The sequence below is a fragment of the Choloepus didactylus genome, chromosome 14, assembly GCF_015220235.1.
Source record: "Choloepus didactylus isolate mChoDid1 chromosome 14, mChoDid1.pri, whole genome shotgun sequence".
Classification (NCBI taxonomy): Eukaryota; Metazoa; Chordata; class Mammalia; order Pilosa; family Megalonychidae; genus Choloepus; species Choloepus didactylus.
The window spans coordinates 75,383,833-75,403,700 of NC_051320.1; the positions used below are offsets into that span (position 1 = coordinate 75,383,833).

General features: G+C 40.7%; 1 protein-coding gene across 1 annotated transcript; it reads left to right on the forward strand.

The window, feature by feature from the left end:
- The first annotated feature begins 481 nt into the window (after positions 1-481).
- MAL2 (mal, T cell differentiation protein 2) lies at positions 482-19,376 on the forward strand. Its single transcript, XM_037803435.1, has 4 exons — positions 482-692; positions 13,062-13,232; positions 15,370-15,525; positions 18,425-19,376. The coding sequence occupies exons 1-4, from the start codon at positions 561-563 to the stop codon at positions 18,494-18,496; spliced, it is 531 nt and encodes a 176-aa protein (XP_037659363.1). The 5' UTR covers positions 482-560; the 3' UTR covers positions 18,497-19,376.
- Positions 19,377-19,868: the final 492 nt, after the last annotated feature.

The window sequence follows — 19,868 nt, forward strand, 5'->3', positions numbered from 1 at the left end:
CGGCTGAGGCAGCTGACTTCAGCTCGCGATGCAGACCCAGTGACATTTTTAAATTCCCCCAGATCCCCATTTTAAAACTATCCACCCCTCTTTTCCAATGTGACTGGTGACTTCGATTTTTTACCTTCTGAGTCACAGCCCTACAACCTGTAAGCCTTTTAAATCGAGGAAAGAGGAAGGTGTCTATGAGAGCCGGGAAGAGAAACGGTGGAAGAGAACAGGTGGGAACCAAGAGGATGGGTAGAAGAAAAAAACTCGGAGCAGGGTCTTCGCGCCGGGAAGCGCCGGGCGCCAGCCCACGGGGGGGCGCCAAGGTGAGTGGCTCAGGAGGCGCCGCACCTGTGCACGTGACCGACGCGGGCGGCAGGGCGGAGGCGCGCTCACCTGGGCCCACGTGACGGGGCGGGTGCCGGCAGCCGGAGGGCCCCGCGGCCACGCCCCCTCCCGCGCGGCGCGCCCGGACCCCGCGGACTCGCGCGGCGGCGGGAGCTCGGGAGGCGGGGGCGGGAGGCGGGAGGTGGCGGCGGCGCGCGCGGAGACGCAGCAGTGGCAGCGGCAGCATGTCCGCCGGCGGAGCGCCAGTCCCGCCGCCCCCGAATCCCGCCGTGTCCTTCCCGGCGCCCCGGGTCACCCTGCCCGCCGGCCCCAACATCCTGCGGACCTACTCGGGCGCCTTCGTCTGCCTGGAGATCGTGAGTGGGGCAGCCTCTGCGGGCGTCGCGCCCGGGCGGCGGGGGCGGGCAGCGGCATCCCGGCTCCCCCGCTGTCTCTCTCCGCCTCCTCCCCACCTGTCCGCCGGCGTTCCTCCCCTAAACGTGGCCTTTTGTGGCGCCCCGTCCCGCGGTCATCTCGGTGCCCGACCCGGCCCGAACTGGGCGGCGGTGGAGCCGCCGGGGCCCTCTGTCCTGGCACCTGTTACGCTGGCACCTGCTCCCCGCGGCCGGCAGAAATGGCTCCGAGCGAGTGAGCAGGTGGCACCGCGGAGCCGAGGATTTGGGGGGCTTTGAAAAGAGAGGGAGGTTTGGGACTTGGGGCGCCCTCGGAGACTTGGGACGGCTTGGCCAGGGGCCGCGCTTGGCTGGAGCCGGAGCGGGCGCGCTCGGCCTCGCGGGTTGCTAACCTGCCATTTTGTTGGGTGATGAAAGGTGTAGCTGACCAGGAGGCTGCCACGGGGTGGAAAGCGGGGGTGGAAGGCGCCAGAAAGAGAAGGAGAACGGCTGAAGACCCGGGCGTGTATAGATGTATTTTTTTCCCTTGCCATCTTTAGTGGCCTTTGTATTGGGAAGAGGAGCAGAGTTCCGGGCGCAGGGCGGGGAGAAAGGTGAAGTCAGTACGGTGCCCTTGGCAGTTTCCAAGCCAAGGGGGCGTGGGAATGGTGGAGGAAAGGTGGGAAGGCGGCTGTCTCCTCCCTGCTGGCCTTCCTAGGCTGCCTACGCAACCCCAGACCTCCCCAGCACACTTTGGCCCAGGTAAGGGTGGGGCCACCTGGCTTGTCATTGAAACTTTCTTGGGCCAGAGACTTGGACTTTTTAAAAGGAATTTTATGGAGTTGGAAGCTTTTGAAGCTTACTATGAACAAGGGTAAAATGTACAAATATAAATTGGGCAACTAGAAGTTGCATCATGCCCTGAGAATGACAAATAGTGAAATGTTAGCAAGTCAGTGCCTTTCCTGCAGGTTGGTTTTGTTTGCTCAGTTTGGGATTTTCATCTCCTCCTCATCCCTTGCTTTGAGTTTGCATAACCTGGATTAGAGTCGCTTCGGTTTCACTTTGGTGCTGTGGGGCTGGGACGCCTTGTGAGTAACGCTTTGCTGCCCTGTTATGCTTAAGGTGTCCACCGCACCCTAAGTTAAGTTTAGCTCGGATTTGAATCTGAGAAAGGAGACCCAAGTTAGTTACAGGCTATGGTATCAGTAATCAGATCTTGACTGTGAGGCTAGCAGAGGCTGGTTTGGGTTTGAGCCCAGATCCGAATGCTTCTGATGATGGTTTCCACACCCATGGGAGAAGAGCTCAGAGAGGATGGCATCCTGCTGGCTGCCTTGCTGTGAAGAGGGAGACAAGCTTAGAGAACAGTGAGATCTGTGACTAAGGATTTTTAAGGTTCAAGGCAACGTTAGGGTCTGTGTTTCCGTTCTTTAGTTGCCTGCATACCTCTATTACAAGTTTTTGCCATATCTGCGTTCCACGTGTACTAGAATTTATATAATGTTCACTTAAATAGACTCACTTTCTAAACCATGGTATCTACCTTAGTCTCATTCTAAGCAGTAATAGACGTGAAATCCCAACCTTTTATATGCTAGTTTATTTTTCTAATTATTCAAATATATGTAGCTTGATCAATAGATAGATAGACAGCTTATTCATGTGCCATCAAACAAATACCATCTCAAGAACTGCCTGTGGTCATGTCACACTTTTGGTAACACTAATTCTGAGGGAAAAAAGGAAAGTAACTTGTTTAATCTCCCCCCCCCCCATCTCCCTGGTTTTTTTGTTTTGTTTTGTTTTGTTTCGTTTTATCTTGCCCAGTGGTTGATTCTCAACTCTGACTGTTCTTAATTACTTGGGCAGCTTTTAAAAATATTGTTGCCAGTCCCAGACTAATTAAATCAGAGTCTCTGGAGGTCCACCCAGAGCTGAGGAGTTTTTTTTTTAAAGCTCCCCCGGAGGTTCTAATTTACAACAGTGGCTGGGAACCACTCATAGATCCGTTTCCAGGCTTTGCAGAGAGAAGACAAAACTGTTCTTACAAATGTGAATTTTCTAAAACTTCTACCACTCCCATCCTAGGAGGGCTCCCAGGCTCACAATGTATCCAGTCTATTCCTCTGTGGTTTCTTCATTCCCTCTGTCTTCTTAGCCTTGAAATATGTCTAGGACTCTAATCTAGATGGAGCAGCATTGCTTCCAAAGGCCATTTCCGTTTGCTTTTCACTTTTTATGGGCAAATTTGTTGATGGCTTTAAATCTAAGGCCTCCATTATGAATCTTTTACTTGAATATCCACCTTTCCTACCTCCCAAAAAAGGACAAAAATGTTCCAATGAAACTAGTGACATTGGAGAAGCAAGAGACCATATTGGAGCAAATCTAAAGCTCCTCCTTGGCTCTCATCCTTCCAGATCACTTAGAGACATTAGATTTAATGCCCTCTCTCTAGAATGCCCTCTCTCTAGAATGCCCCCATTGAGTGGATGTGCAGTTGGGAGCATAGTGAACACTTTTGAAGCACCGTTGATCCTGGCTTTCCCAATTTCACTCTAGTTTTCACTCTAATTTCTGATTCCTTTAAAATGTTTGGTAACCTAAAGCTCCTTTTCAGAAATCTCTTACCCTATAGATAAATATGAGGATTCCCCAGGTACAGTCTTAAAGTCTGGATCCCATTATTTTAGCCTCTGCCGGTGTGTCTGAATAGCACCAAACTCCTTTATAATTTTGACCTTCTATTCAAATCTATTTATCTTTATGATTTTTCCATTTATTTCCTGTCACCTTTTGAAGCTTAGTATGTGAAAACCGTATCCTGAAAACTGACAAAGATGGATTGGTCTAGCAGTAGATAAGATAATGATAATTTCTCACACCGACCAGGTAACCTTGCTCAAAGCGTTCAATCCCAACAACCCTTTTTGTACTCCATTCACAATCTCAGGAATAAGCCATTTTTAAAGAAAGGGGGTTTGGGGCGCTGGTACAAAAAATATAAATAATGCCAGCCTACCAGCACCAAGCAAGGCCATTCCTAGCCCTGGTTTCATAGGTGGAGAATTCTGCAGCCTCACAGGTGTGGTGTGGTTTCTTGAGATAGGTGTGCTCCACTCCCAGATACAGAAATTGTCAGTCCTTTGATTTTTGACCCCAACTACACTTACCAATGCATGGTACTGCTTGCCACAATGATTTTAATACTAATTTAGTTTTGCAAAGCCTTTTTGTTTTGGATGGAAAACATCACCTTCAAAAGTTGTTTTCAATCTTTTAATGTTTGCTGAATTAATGTTTTCTAAATCATTCACCAGGTAGTTATTGAAGGCTTACTATGTACAAGACACTTTTGGGAACAAAGATGTTTAGACTCTGCTTCTCTCAGAGCAGCTTATATAATCCAGTTGAGGGGAAATGCACAAAAATAGCTACCATACAGGGAAGAAAGAGGGAAGTATGAAAGTGAACCACAGCTAAAGCATTTTCCAGGTGGGTCCATCATGAAATGCCATAGAGTGCATTGTACTGGAGAGGGGTTTGCTTCCTGAAAAGACAGAGTTATTTTCATCATCATCGATTAATAGCCAAATGTGGGTATGTGATCTCAACCGAGGGCCAAGGTGAAAATAAATGGAGCTATAAGAAAATGAAATTAAGCATCTCTCCTCATAGGCTGAGAAGATATTTAGGGTCCCTGCCCTCAGTGAGCTTATATTATAAAATGCACAGGAAAGATTGGATGTAACAGTATTAAATTCAGAAAAAATATAAAGGTCCTTATTAAATTAAGAGTGTTTCACAGTTCCAGTGTTTAGGAAACTGTCTGTATTCCCCGATGTTATTTGTTCACATTTTTCTACATGGGAGATATTCACAGGCTTCTAACTGCAGGTTTTGCAGGTAGGGTTCAGGTTGTGATTTGCAGAGACATGATAGGCCAAAGCATTGAGTTTGTTCAGTCTGTGGCGGGGAGCTGGAGAAGGACAGGGGTAAACATGATCACACTAGTGTTGTAGAAATCTGTAAGTAGTGAAGTTTGGTTAGAAACAAAAGAGATTGAAGGGCTTGTGACAATAATTTAGATGAAGGATTATGAGAACCCGAAATGGGGCAAAGGAAATAAGGATGGAGAAGAAGAGATAGATATTTGAAGTTATGGCAGTCAACCAAGTATGTAAAATTTGACGTGTCCCGAAATGGTACTAGACCAAACTTAAATATAAAAAATTTAACTCATAGGAATTATGACAGAAAAACCAATGTTAATGAGAGGATGATGGTGAGGGAGGGGCTGGGGAGGAGTCAGGTCCAGTCATGCAGGTATGTTGATTCCTTAGGGATGTTGTATGTTTGCAGTGGTTGAAGATATGGATATAAATATATCTAAATCTTTGGATTGTCCTTTGCGTTAAAAATCTCCATCCACACGAGAAGAGCCTTTAAAGCTTCATAAGAGAATATAACCCAATGCCCCTGCCAAAGATTATTTTCAGCAGTCTTTTGCCCTGAGTGGCAGCCCCATAAAAAATACTGAGAACTGACATATGAAAAACTTTAAACCAAGTTGCCGAAAACACTGACTTTGAGCTCCAATTAAAGGCCAAGGAGAGGATATTTGTTTTGTGGAGCCAGATAGAAAGGCTCACCCTGGTAGTAGGAGCTGTGGACTCGGTGTGGCTCGCATTGATATGGCTGAATGGAAAGGACTTTGTAATGACAAAGCACAGGAGCCGTGTTGGCACACCCAGTGTCGTACATGTGCAGGTCTTAACAAATGATGTTTGATTGTTCCATAGGACAAACTGAAAAGTGTGTGAAAATATCCTAGGGAAAGTGGCTGGGGTTGAGAGGGGCAGCTTTGGAGTAGGATGCCCTCCTAAGTCTTGCCCGACTCTTAAGATGTCACAATAATTCTCCAGGTATCTACAGTCTGACCTGAATGTCTTTCTTTTTGTATTGAGGTAAAATTCACATAAGATAAAATTCACCATTTTAACAAGTACAATTTGAAATGTGCAATTGAGTGACTTTTAGTACATTAGCAACTTTGTGCAACTATCACTATTGTCTAATTCCAGAACATTTTCATCACTCCAAGAAGAAATTCCTTAAGCAGTGACTCCCCATACAAAGCCTGGGAAGCCACTAATCTGCTTTCTGACTGTATGGATTTGCCTATTCTGGACATTTCGTATAAATGGAATCATAAATATGTATGATTCCATATAAGCCTTTTGTGATTGGCATCTTTCACTTAGCATAAGTTCAGCCATGTTTTAGCATGTATCAGAACTTCATTCTTTCTTTATGGCTGAATAATATTGTATTGTATAGATGTACCATATTTAGTTTATCCATTCATCAGTTGATGGACGTTTGAATTGTTTCCACTTTTTGGCTATTATGAGTAATGCAGCTATGAACATTCATGTAAAAGTCTTTGAACACATAATTCCACGTCTCTCAGGTACATACCTAGTAGTAGAATCTCTGTGTCATATGATAATCCTATGTTTAATATTTGAAAAGCCACCAAACTGTTTTCCCCAGCAACTGCACCCTTTTGCATTCCCACTAACAATGTATAAGGGTTCTGATAACCAGAATTTGTCTATCTTTGAGGACCAAGTAGCCTCCATATTTGGCAATCTTAACTTTTGTATAATAGCTTTCAGAAGGAGGAAGATAGGAAGAAAGCAAAGAGGCAGTGATTGGTACAGTTGTTGCTGATGCCAAGGCATTAGAGTCCAGAAATATTTTTACTTGGTAACAACTAGTTATGTACAGACATAACTAGATAGCTACGAACATGAAAAGAGAATTTTTAAAATCAAGTGAAATTAGAAGTGAGAATATTACATGGGCAGGGACATATTTCTCCTCTGTATTATGTGTTTTCCATTTTAAGGTTACTGTCAACTGTTTAAGAAACTGAAATGGAAGTGTGGGTAAGATGGGGAGCAAACATACTTTTAAAGCTTTCAAACCTAAAGCTCAAAGGCAAAACTTTTTTGCATTAGTTTATTTGGTACATAGTTTATTTGGTACATAGGCCTTATCTGTATACATCACTTTTCTTCCTGTAAGTTGTCATGCTTTCCTTTCCCTGATTTAAGAAAAAAAAAAAAAGTGTCAATTTATTCCCCTAATTTGAAACTTGTGCCAAGGAAGCTGGATGGAAGTCAGTCTGGCAAAGGGGGCAGATGGGGATTGATGGAAGGGAGCAGGAAAAACCAGCACAACCCTGGTCAGAAGTATCAGTGGCAATTTGCAGTTGAATAGGTCATCTGGGAAAGTTTGGGGCCCAGAGAAGATTGAAAATGGGGGTGTCATGAGCTAACCTGGCAAGAGGTGCCAACTTCCCCATGATATTTCACCCCATGCTCCTCATAAATTGCCTTAGGTGGTGGGTGTTACCAATAACTTGAAAATTGAGAAATACGTTTTCCCTTGTCTTCATGCCTATTTTTTTTTTTTTTAAACACCCACCATGTTCTAGGAAATGAGCTAGGCTCCAAAGAGCAGTGTGTTCTTAGCATCCCAAGCTGGACTTCTGGAATATTTTCTTCTAGAACCACTGTGATACACGCTGGTTTGTTTCTCTTCATTTCAAGGAGGATGTCATTGAACACCTTCTGTAGAAGGCACTGTCCTTGGAGGATACATGCTTCAGTAACAATGGAAACACTGAGGGATGGCATCCAGCCCAGGAAGCCTTTCTGGAAGAGACAGCACCAAAGTTTAGTCATCCAGCAGAAGTTCGCATGACAGCATGCTAGGCAGAAGGATGGACTAGTGTGGTTGAATCTTTGTGTGGAGATGGTAAGGGACAGAGAGCAGAGTTAGAGCGGGTGATAGGAAAAGGAACATCGCTGGGGAGAAGTCGAGCATAGAAAGCTAAGCAGCAGTGTTCGCTAGTATTATTGCCGCTGGACTACAGCTACTTTGTAAATGATTAGAATTTTATGGGTTGCCTTGTAAACACATCTTCCCCTTATTATATTATATTGTATCCATTGGCTGAAATAGGCTCCAAGTTTAAAAAAAAAAAAATTTGGAGTACAAATTGTGTCTAAAGTGGAGAGAACTATAGGTAATCTGTTAACTAGATAAATTGTCTCATCATAGTAAATACTTCTGTAACCCTACATGTTGTTTTATGTGCAGGAATCCAATAAGTAAATATCCACTTAAATAGCAGGGGTTATCCCATGGATAAGATATTCTCAACTTTTGTTGGGCCACAAACCCCTTTGCGATTCTGATGAAATTTGTGGACCGTGTCTTCAGAAAAGGGCATATGCATTTATCTATCCAATTTGATATGATTTCAGGGAATCAGCCCTACCCCTGCTCCTTCAAGTCAATCCATGGAAAAGGGATAGAAACTCTGCTCTGGAATGAATACTAAACTTTGAGAAAGACAGAATAGCATAATGTTGAAAACATAACCTCTGGAAGACAACTGTCAGATTCAAATCCCTACTCTAACATTTATTAACTGTGTAACATAGGGCAAGTTATTAATAGCTCTGTGCCTCAATTAACTTATCTGTAAAATGGGAATAACAATAGTAATTATCTCTTGAAGTCTGTGAGGATTAAATGAGTGTACGTATAACCTTTATAACAGTACTTGGAATGTATTAGCATGATAAATATTAGCTCATATTTCTGTTATCATCAACTTCAACCCCCTTCCCAAGTTAATCTGTAAGCCAGTGTGAGAGACTATAGTTTTCCCTACAGGCTGGCTAGTTTATTTATTCTCACTGCTATAGAGTAATGAAATAAATGCCCAATTTATGAATAGAGGAGAACTAGAAAGATGGGGTGATATGTTATACACAGAAAGTTCTGGGTAGTGAAACATTTTCCTTAAAGGTAGTCTAACCAGTCTTTTGTGCCTTCAGATTCATTTACCTCTGCCTGTTTTTATTCCATTCACTGAAAATAGGTCAGGGTAGGGATTAGCCTGTTTACTTAGTACAATAATAAGGGGATACTATGATGAAGGTATCGAATTGGTTTCAAAATTATTAGCTAAGATGTCAGAGGGCATGTTTAAAAGGAGGTTTTTAGGAAATAAGTGACACTTGAACAGAAAAAAGAGTATTGGCAAAAGGGATCCTTTGGGAGCACGAGAGGACAAACCAAAAAGGAGACAAATTGAGAAGTCTGTAATCTGTGCAGCCAGAATTGCAAGAGTTGCTGGTTGCTTAATACCATGTTTCCCATGGGGCTGCATATTTTTACCAGTCCACAGTCTCTAGCAAAAACCTGTTTTAACTCCCAACTCCAAGGGTTAAATTCAACATGATTTGTGGATGAATACTTCCGTAGTTTTCTTATGGGAGGAATTCAGCCAAGTCACCCCTACCTGGCCTGCAGAGGCCAAAATGACTTGATAAATACATGTTAAGCCACAAAGGAGATCAGTTGTTTTAGGAATGGGCAGCAATGTAATAACTGCACCTCAAAATATGTTTGATTACTTGTGGCTTGTGCCAAGTACACCTAAAGTGGGATAAGAAGATAGCTCAGAGGCAGGAGGCTGATATCTAGTCCTGGGAGATCTTTACCTTTGCAGCTTGACGTTGGGAGTTGTGAGCCCTAATTTAGTTCCTGAAGGAAATTTAAAAGTGAGGTGCAATTGAGTTTTATACATAATTATCAGACATTTTAAGATACCAGAGAGCAGTGGAAGTCAGTGAGAAGCAAGAGGTCAGGATGTGGATTCAGATCTAAGATGAGGACAACATGGGTGAAACGTGGCATCCCGCCCGTCTTCACATTGTGCACAGTTCTGCGGTTGCTGTGATTCTTTCACAACCATTCTGTCTCCGGTTTTGAGTTTAACTGTTTCTATGATCCCACCAGGGGGACTGATAATTTCAGTATTTGTGGTGAATACCCTAAGCTTACTAAAGCCCAGAACTAGATGAAGTGAATAAACTGAGTATTAGTAATGTGATTAAAAGCTCCATTTTAAAAGTTGGAGCCAGGTTGGGGAGCACAGGGCGAAAAGGTAGCTTTCGGCAAAAGGAAATCCTGAAGTAGGGAAGGTCCTAGCGACCTGGCACAGCACCGTGGCAGCGAGGCAACCTGGTCTCCAAAGTGGGTGCATTCTGTCCTCGGGCACCCCTGTCTTCCAGAGCCACCCTGGTGAGCAGGGCTTAAATCTAGATTCCAAAACTCTGCTCTAGGGATGCGGTGTGGGTGATTATGTCAGAAAGAGAGGGGAAATTCACACACCCTCCTTCCTCCCCTAGCCCCTTCCCATGCAACCCAGGCCCCAAACCGGGGGGCAAATCCCTCCACTCTTAAGCACTTAGTTTCCTTTCCAAGCCCTTGAGGTGTTTGGAAGGGCTGCAGTTTTGAGCATGAGGAAAACATTTGATCTATACTCTTTCATATTATAATGTCACTTGTCAAACCCTGGCTTGCCTTTAAAACTTGCCTTCCCTGGATTGTTCTATGTTTCTTCCGTTACATTTCTTCTCTCCTCTCCGTGTCTCAGAGCGTACTGCATTGAGCTCTTTTTATAGCCCTCACCACACTGCTGCCTGAATCAAATTTTAATGGTGTCTGTTTTTCTCTTATTTAGAGCTCCTACAGACAAAACCTTGTCTTTTATTTTTTCTTGTGTATTCTTCCACAGTACCTAGCAGTATGTTTGGAGATGGCTCATTTGAGGTCCAGTCCAAGTTTATTAAATGTTATGTTTAATTCCAAAGGGTTACATAGACCCTTTTGAAGTGTGAATCTGTCACAATCCCTGTATCATGTTATTATGCTTGACTATTTGCTACACAGTGGCCAGTTGTTCTTTATTCCCCTTTTCACCTGCACATAAGCACTCAGTAATGATTTTAATTAATGGGTACCTAATTGCAATGTATACTTATTAAATTGTACTTATATTCATGTAAGTTATTTGTGGTAGGGAGAGTAAGGAAAGGCAATCAGAAATAAAAGGCTGGGAGGAAAATAAGAGTGACCCGTTGAACACATTCTTATCACCCTTAAATATTTATAAAACTGTTTAAAATCAGAGTAGAGAAATGTTTCCCAAGAACAGTTTTATTACTTCCATAGACATTGATAAAGTTATAGTTAAAAATGCAATATGGACTAATATTCATCACTTAGATTTGTTCCACAAAATTTTCTGGGTTGATTGTTAATTTTTTATTTGAAATTAGGACTTGAGATATACCACCACAACAATAAATTTATTAAACTGTTGCTTTAGTTATAGTTGCTCAAATGATAATTTATGATGCTTTAAAAAATGTTTCTTCAGAGTAGCAAGAAATTATACGACTGCAATGGTTTTTAGACATTTAAATTAAATATTGTGATGCTGAATTTCAGTGGCTTGTGCAGTTTGGACATTTTCTAGATATGTATTTAAAAAGCAAGGTACAGATGATTAGTGGTTTTTAGTATTTGGAGCTCAAATTGTTCTCCTCCTGGCAGCAGGAGTTCATTTGTTCACTCAGGACATATTTGGGAGCCTCTGCATGCCAAGTGTGTGTGCTTCCGGCATATCACCAGCACCACTCTTCTGTGTAAGTGAGAGAGACACAGTCCCGCTTGCCTGGAGGTATCTTCAGGGCAGATGTATAGTCTAGTTTTCTGTTTTGCCAAATCTAACGTTGCACGGAACTGGTAGTTAGGGAGGGCTTACTGCACAGATTAAGAAATGGCTTCAGACGCAGAGACGTTTAAGGCCATGTGCTGCCAAGAACGCCTAATAGCACAGATAGACTGACAACCAAGGGGATTAAATTACACTGTGGCCCCATCAAGGAAACAGATCCCCCATAGAGAGGTTGCCCAGAGGAGGGAGGGGTGACTGAGCATGGGGTGGAGCTCGGCTAAGGCTTTTTGGGTGACGTGCTGTCTTAGATGAGCAATGAATGGGAGTTTCTCATGTACTCACAGGAGGGAATGACATTCCAAGCCCAGCATGTGTGTCAGGCTGCTCCGATGTGAAATAGCTTTTGTCTTTGCACCATGGGTGGTTCTCTATAATGCAAGATGTAAGGGGCTTGGTGGCAAGCGACAGAGATGAAAAAGATGGATCAGGTCATAAAGGGCCTGGAATGCTGGATGTGCATTCTTTATTGCTTCAGTGGAAGTGTGGAGGAGAGCACTGGTATCAGCTTCGTAGAGCATACTATCTTCACTGCTGTCAACTCCCACCAGATCATCCCAACTCTCATTTCCTGGCCCAGAACACCCTTTTCCTCTGCACTTCTCCCTCTAGCCCTCTCCTTTTGGTGGATGCTTCCAGGAAGTATTTGTTGGACTTTTGAAATCTGGATTTGGAGCCCTTCCTTTGTGGGACTGCAGTGCTCAGATTTGCCAGATTTTGACATTTATCAAGCAGCCACTTGCTTCATTATTTCTTTCCTATAATAAATATTTCTGGGATGACAGAAACCAAGTGGGTTTGTTTATCATTATATTTCCAGATTATTCCTGGTGGAGTACCTGACATAACATAGTGGGTATTTATTAAATACTAGATTTGTGAATACCTAAAATACTTATTTCCATGCTCAGCATATAGTGGATCTCTAATAAATAATGGTAGATTTTCTTGTTCGCTGTTACCTACAGTTACAAATATCAACATCATCATACAGTTACAACCATCATCATCATGTCATCACCATGACAGTGGTGAAGATAATAAGCTCTATGAAGCTAACACAATATTCTCCTCCAAACTTCCACTAAAGCGATAGACTACACTTCCAGCATTCCAGGCAATAATGTCAAATTGCTACAAATAGGTCACAGTGAGGACAGCAAAATCACCATTAGATGTGGCGAATTAGAAAGTTATGGCTCATCTTTGCTAAGAAACCCTCTGAGAAGTAGTGAGAGCAGAAGCCAGTTTATAGAATTTGAAGAATAAGTTCAAGGACAAGTGATGACCCTGCATAGATGAATTTGTAAAAATTGTCTAAAAAGGAAAATATAGAGAGACAGCGGTAGTTGGAGAAGCTGCAGGGCCAAGTCAAGATGTTTTCTGAAGATGAAGGAATGCTGGGCATGTTCACAGGATGAGAAGAAAGTCTAAGCTGGAGGCAGATGTAGAGATTCAGGCATGAAGTAGGATCAGCACTCTAAGTAGAAGGACTTGTCTTGTACCTGGGGACAGAGGACACTGCTCAGAATGAGAGAGAGGAAGATGGGTGTGGTTCCTGGAATATGTACAGAGGACTGGAGAAGAAAAACGAGTGGTGTGGGTGAGACAGCATGTTCAATTCTGTTGCACAAAAGTTACCTTTTAAGCAAAACTGTTATTCTCTGTCTTCTTTCTTTCAGCTATTTGGGGGACTCGTCTGGATTTTGGTGGCCTCCTCCAACGTTCCTCTACCTCTGCTTCAAGGATGGGTCATGTTTGTGTCTGTGACAGCTTTTTTATTTTCCCTCCTCTTCCTGGGTGTGTTCCTCTCTGGCATGGTGACTCAAATTGATGCCAACTGGAACTTCCTGGTAAGGGATCTTTATTTTAAGTCTATTTCAGAAAAACGCCTGATTGCATGTTCTGTTGTTGTCTCCAGTGGGAGAGAAAAGGTCAGATCACAGCGTCTGCTATGGTGTCGTGGGGTTTCCTTGCTGGATGGCAGGATCCCAGTGCATGAAATTCCCATGTTGATAGAGCTGAGCAATCATTTTGCTACTCCTTTTGTAATTAGATGACCTTTACTCAAAGACTGTTTTATTTCGTACAACCAAATGAATTGCTTTACAGTTACAGAACTATTGCACAGATGCCTTTGGGAGATAAATGTTATGACATGTATCTTGAAATTTTCTATTGGTTTCTGCTTTGAATACTTAATATACAAATAGTCCATTCAGGCAACATGTTATGGTATAGTCTGGTTTCCACATACTTAGAAAAGAAAAGGAATATTTTATATTTGTTATCAGTTCCTGTCCTAAATTAACAAGAATTAATGTGTTTTTAAAAATGAATTTTCAAACATAATTTTTTAAATTATGAGGCCATTAAATTAGAACAACTTACTTTTCCTTTTCCTGGGTAATGTTTGGGGCCTCTCTTTTATGCTTGTGGTTGTTCTTTCTGTGGGACTATTTCAGAATGTTCCAGCAGAGATTTAAGTTATAGAACGTTTCCTCAGGACCAAATGAGGCCCAGGTAGCTGATGTTCAAAAAGATACGAGGGAAACCTCAGACGGGCTGGTGAAGAACTCTAGGGTATCAGATCAGACCGAGAGTTGCAGGTCATGCCACAAAATTTTTTCCTTTCCTTTTAAGATAAAGCAAGCCATTTCTGAGTGTCCACCTCAGTAAATTAAATGAATGCCTAATGATCCCAAACATATTTTTTTCTTAATTGTTATTACTAGTAGGACCCAGCACTATTGTATTTAATCCCTAAAAGATAGTGGCTTCTGAATTAAATTTTAACCTTCACCAATTAACATCTGTTGAATGACCATGTGTGTTGGAGCATTTCTCCTACAGAGTTAGGCACGTGATCATTGTTAACACTTAAATTTTTTTAAGGCATTGGTGGGTCAATTTACAAGTTAGAGATGTTAAACAGAAAGAATTGTTAGCTGTGTGTGCCTTGATATTTCTCACCCCTGGTTGGTTAAATGTCATCTAGCACATTGTTCTAGGCATAATAAGAACAGTTCCTATGAACAATATTGTTTGCTAAATGGGCATTTACAGTGGCAGTGCAGTGTTCTGTGTTGTTTTAATATTGCTATTTCAATAATAGAGGCAGTTTGACAGGAGGAAAGAAAGTGGACTTTGGAGCCAGACGAACCTATTTGGGTTTCAATTCTCCCTGCAGAAGTTAACTTTATGTTTAAAATGGGGATGATAAATGGGGCCTATAAGGATGAGTGATAATGAATGTTAAGTATCTGGTAGATGACAACTGATAACAACAATAAACAGCCATATGTTAATTCAGGCATATTCAGGTAAGACGATGTGAATTTCAATAGAGTTATACTTTACATTAATGCCAGCAGCATATAAAATAACCTAATAAACAATTGAGTTTTGTAGGAAAGGTTCCTATACTTTTTGTCAGTGTATGTCAGTGAATCCTATGCTTTAATAGGCCTCTATATCTTTCACTATGTGGGATGGTGATCTAATGGATAAAATTAATAATTGCTCAAAAGCAAAGTAATTTTTAGATGTGTGTATATAAATTTTATATATATATATATTTATATTTATATATATATATATATATATATATATATAGCAAAAAGATGTGATTTAAATGCTTTTACTTGAATTTTATGGAAAGCATGTATTACTCTTTTTTTGTATTATATTAATTAATATTGATCTCTGTGGCACCTAATCCAAACTGAAATTATGTATTTTATTATCGAATTCAGTGTATGAGAATGTTTGCCATTTGCCACTGTGCCAATTAAAATAGGTTGGTTTATTTTCACTGGAATCTAATAGCCTGATGTAGCTGAAGCAGCCAAGGTAAACAGTGAATGCAAAGTTAAAATTGTTTGATTAAATGTTCTGATCTTCCTGAACCTAAACTTTATCATTTGAAATAAGTAACAGGAAAAAATTTATTTTTAATTATAGGTGTCTTTCTTTTCCCATCTCTTTCAGGATTTTGCCTACCATTTCACAGTGTTTGTCTTCTACTTTGGAGCCTTCTTATTGGAAGCAGCAGCCACATCCCTGCACGACCTGCATTGCAATGCAACAACAACTGTAGAGCCACTTTTCAGTGATAACCAGTATAACATAAATGTAGCAGCCACAGTAAGTGTTCTATAAGTACAGTTTACCAGTGCTTCTCCTCCACTGCCAAAATCTCCAGAAAAACTCCTTAGAAAACAGTAGTTTTCTTTAATTATAGGCAATAGCTTTAAGCATATAATTGCTTTTTATGTATACAATAACCCTGTGAGCCAAAGTACTATCATTACCTCCAGTTTTGCAGATGATGAAATGGAGGGATAAAGAGGTTGACATTCATGTAGCATCATAGCCAGTCAGGGATGATGCTTGACCTTGCACAACAAAGTCTATTTTGTAAAGAGAATTAATTGTGCTTATTTTCTTCTTGTAGCTTCAGACATCATAAGGGAGATTTGTTCCCAGCCCTGCTTTTCAGTGTTCGATGCCTGTTTATGATTCATTTTAATTTGGTAAATATTTTTTAAGAGCTGACTATGTGTCAGGTCATTTGCTGGGTATTAAGAGACTGCAGTAAATAAGTTGCAATTCCCACCGTTGGGGAAAGTGAAGGCTGTTGGTGAGGCCATTGAAATAGATGATATACAATGAAATGCATTCCATGGGGAAATTTTTCAGAATATCTCTATCCTCTTTAATTCATATACTGGAGTGAGTTTGTCATTTTGCATTGACATAGGTAATTTTAATTCATATACTGGAGTGAGTTTGTCATTTTGCATTGACATAGGTAATTTGAAAATATATATTATTTCTGCTTATAATTTTAAGATGTCGGAAGTCCAAGTTATTTGAACTGTCTAGATATTATATGTAGCTATACAGCAAATTAGTGACCCCAATGTTTGTTTATTTGCTTGCTTGTTTTAATTTTACCCAGATAACCTATAAACAACCCAGTACTCTCCAAATAGGTATTAAAATCTATTTGGAGCTGCATTGCCAATAGGACTTTCTGCAGTGATGGAAATGGTCTATATATGCAGTATACAATATGGTGGCATTTAACCTTTGTGGTTATTGAGCAATTGAAAAGTGTCTGATGAGTCAAAACTGAATTTTTAATGTTATTTCATTTTAAAATATTTAAATTTATATTTAAATAGCCACGTGTGGCCATTGGCTACCATATTGGGCAGCCCAGGTCTAGAGTCTGGATTTTGAAAGTAGAGGATGAATGATTTCAGGTCCTCCTATATTAGTTCCTAAATCCCTGTTAGGTTTGGTCTAAATTCATTGAATGCCTATAAGGAATTAGACTGAAAGTGGGAATGCAGTAGATATGAGGCATGGCTCTAGCTTTGAAAGGCGCTTATAATTTTCGTAGTTTATTTTATAAGAATGGAACCCTTTTACTTAATGAGATCTTACCTAAAACCCAGTAAATATAGAACATAAAAGCATAGGTGTCTAGTTGGAGGGGGGAAAGGGGGCTTTCAGTGCCCGTTTGCCCTCTCCTAAAATCACCTATACCCACCTCATCATCCCCAAGAAATCCTTTGATCCAAACAGCACAGTTGGAAAACCAGTGGTTTTAATAATTTTACAAAGCTTTGGGACTTGGAATTGACTTTTTTTTTAACCAGGTGTCCTTCCTAATAGTCATCAGTTCCCATTGGGTTTTTCTTTACATGTTTCTTCTATCCATCCCTTCCTTTTCAATGGTGCAGTCTGAATTATTCATACTTCTCTCAGATTCTTGGAGTAGTCTCCTAATTGGTCTACTGATAGTTGCCCTAAGATCCTCCTTTCACAGGCACAGTAGGTGCTCATGTCCTTGATGGTAGGTTGGTGTCATTAGTCTTCTAACTGGCATGCCTTTTCCCCAAGAGCCCAGTAGTTCTCCATTGTGTGTATCTGTCTGTCTATCCCTCTTCTGTGACTTTGTCTGTGTTATCCTCCTCTTTCTCTCTTCCTAAGCAAAGATGCCTCAAAAAACCCCTACCTGCTTTAAGTTCTACACAGAGTCACATACACTCCATACATTTTTAAGTAAATCTGAGTGTTAATAACACTTAAATGTATAAGCCATTCATTTGTGACACTGTCTTTAAAATTCCTTGCTTTTCTTTTTATTTCAATATAACTGAGAGAGAGAACATTTCCTTTTCACTAATAATGGATATCAAAAGACATCATTCCCATTCAAGGACAATGTCTAGACTAGAGATGTATCAGAAAGATGGCCAGCAGAAGAAGGGTGGGGAGAACAGCAGAATGGTAAACTATGAACATTTTCTTTAGGTGAATCTGATATTCCTTCCCAGAGCTATAGTTTCATGGTTAAAAATCCCTGCATGAAATCGTAATGTTTTATCATATTTTACTGCTTTGTCTTGTATTTTTCAATGGATCACAAACCCCAAAACAGTGAGGACAATATCTACTATTTATTTATATGCACCAAATGTAGTGCTTTGTACCTACCTGGTGGAAAGAAATCCTTGTTGGATACTGAGGACAGTAGTTCAGGGCGCAGTGCAGTCTTGTACACGTGAGGACTGTCTCCCACACAAGGTAGAACCAACCTGGTGATTCATTTCTGTGCATTTCCTTTGCTCAGTTCTAAAATCACTTTCCATTGTCAGAAATAATCTAAAACATACCATGTTGTGATAGTTGCACTCTTCCTCAGCTGTGAGACCACCTATTTGAATAGATACTTCATACTGAAATTTTGAATTCCCTGCACTGACAAGTGAGCCCAGTATGTGAAAAAATGTTCAACATAAGCTGTCCCTAAATGAGAAGATTATTAGAGGCTAGAATGTTTAAAGGAATGGGTGATGGTGTGAGAGGAGGGAACAAGACAGTAATACAAATCATAAAAAGAAGAGATGAATATAATATTCAGGTAAGTTAGTCAGTCTTCAAATAATTGTTCCTTAGGATGATGATTTTCTTAAAGTCAGTGTTATAAATATGATTGAATTTGTGTTTGTTTGTTTGTTTTCCCTTCTAGATTTTTGCCTTTGTGACAACAGCTTGTTATGGTTGCAGTTTGGGTCTGGCTTTACGAAGATGGCGACCATAACACTCCTTAGACACTAACCGTCCGTGCGTTGGTTTCCTTCGTGTGCTTTATATTCTTGGTCAATTTGGATACTATGTTGTCCAGCTATAACAACATTCTAAAAGTTATATAGAGAGAGAATCCAAGTGCAAGTTTGGATTAAAAGTGCAGACAGAATCTGAATTTTAATATGATGTTAAATAAAGAAATAGTCTTTCATCTCACTTTTTAGTTCTATATCTTTCTTTTTCTTTTTTATTTTTTCAGAAAATTGCCTTTAAAGCCATAAAATAAGGAGATATGATTCATGAAAATGTCATATTCTTTCTCTTTGGTTACTGAGTCACTCAAACCTTAATTTTAAAAGGTAACCAAAATTACCTAAAAAAAAAAAACACACTTTAAGCAGGCTTAAAAAAATAGGAGTCAGCACACTTTTTTTCTAATGGGCCAGATGATAAATGTTTTAGAGTTTATAGACCATGCAAGCTCTGTCACAACTACTCAACTCTGTCATTGCAGCATGAAAACAGCCATAGGCAGCATGTAAACAAAGAGTGATCATGGCTGTGCTCCAGTAAAACTTTATGTATAAAAACAGGTGGCAGGCTGGATTTGACCCACGGACTGTAATTTGCCAGCGTCTGGTGTAAAACCTTAGGTATGTGTTCTGTATTTTATTGAACTGATCATGAAAGGTAGGAAACTAATAAAATGAGCCATGCAATAGTCTCATTATGCAATAGTCAAATTTCCTTTGTATTAAGCGGTCAAATATTTACATTTAGAGGAGCATATCATCTCTCAAGATACTTCAAGCATAGACTTGAATAAAGGAAAAAGTATGTTGTAAAGTGAGCCCTAGTTGCCTAATCAAACTAATGGTCTCCTAACAACTGAACAAGACTCTCATTTGACATCCTTAAAATGATGTCCCCAGAGATCATTAATCCTTAGTGGAATTTATATCTAACTTCTTGTATCTTACTTTGGATTTATTTATACTTCAGAATACAGCTGCTTGCCCTGTGCATGAATATATGGATTTGTGTGTGTGGATACGTGAGGCTTTTCCAAATAGAACTCCCTGAAGAGCTAACTTTTTACTTCTGGATATTTTGCAGTACTTTCTAGCTTAAATTAGAGAAGAGTATTAAATAGGACTTTTGTTTGTAGAGTCTTACATGTTTTGGTAACAGCTCAGACATCTATGTTGCCTCCACATAGGTGACAGATACACACAATCCATTTTACAAACAGCAGCTGGTATGGAAACTGTCTCTGACTGCGTAGCACGGAAAAGTATTTTAACCCACCTGTAGAAACCCTCGTCATGGAAAGGTGCCAAACTGGCTTGAATGGGAGTACAAGTTAGAGCTAGGCCCCCGTTCCC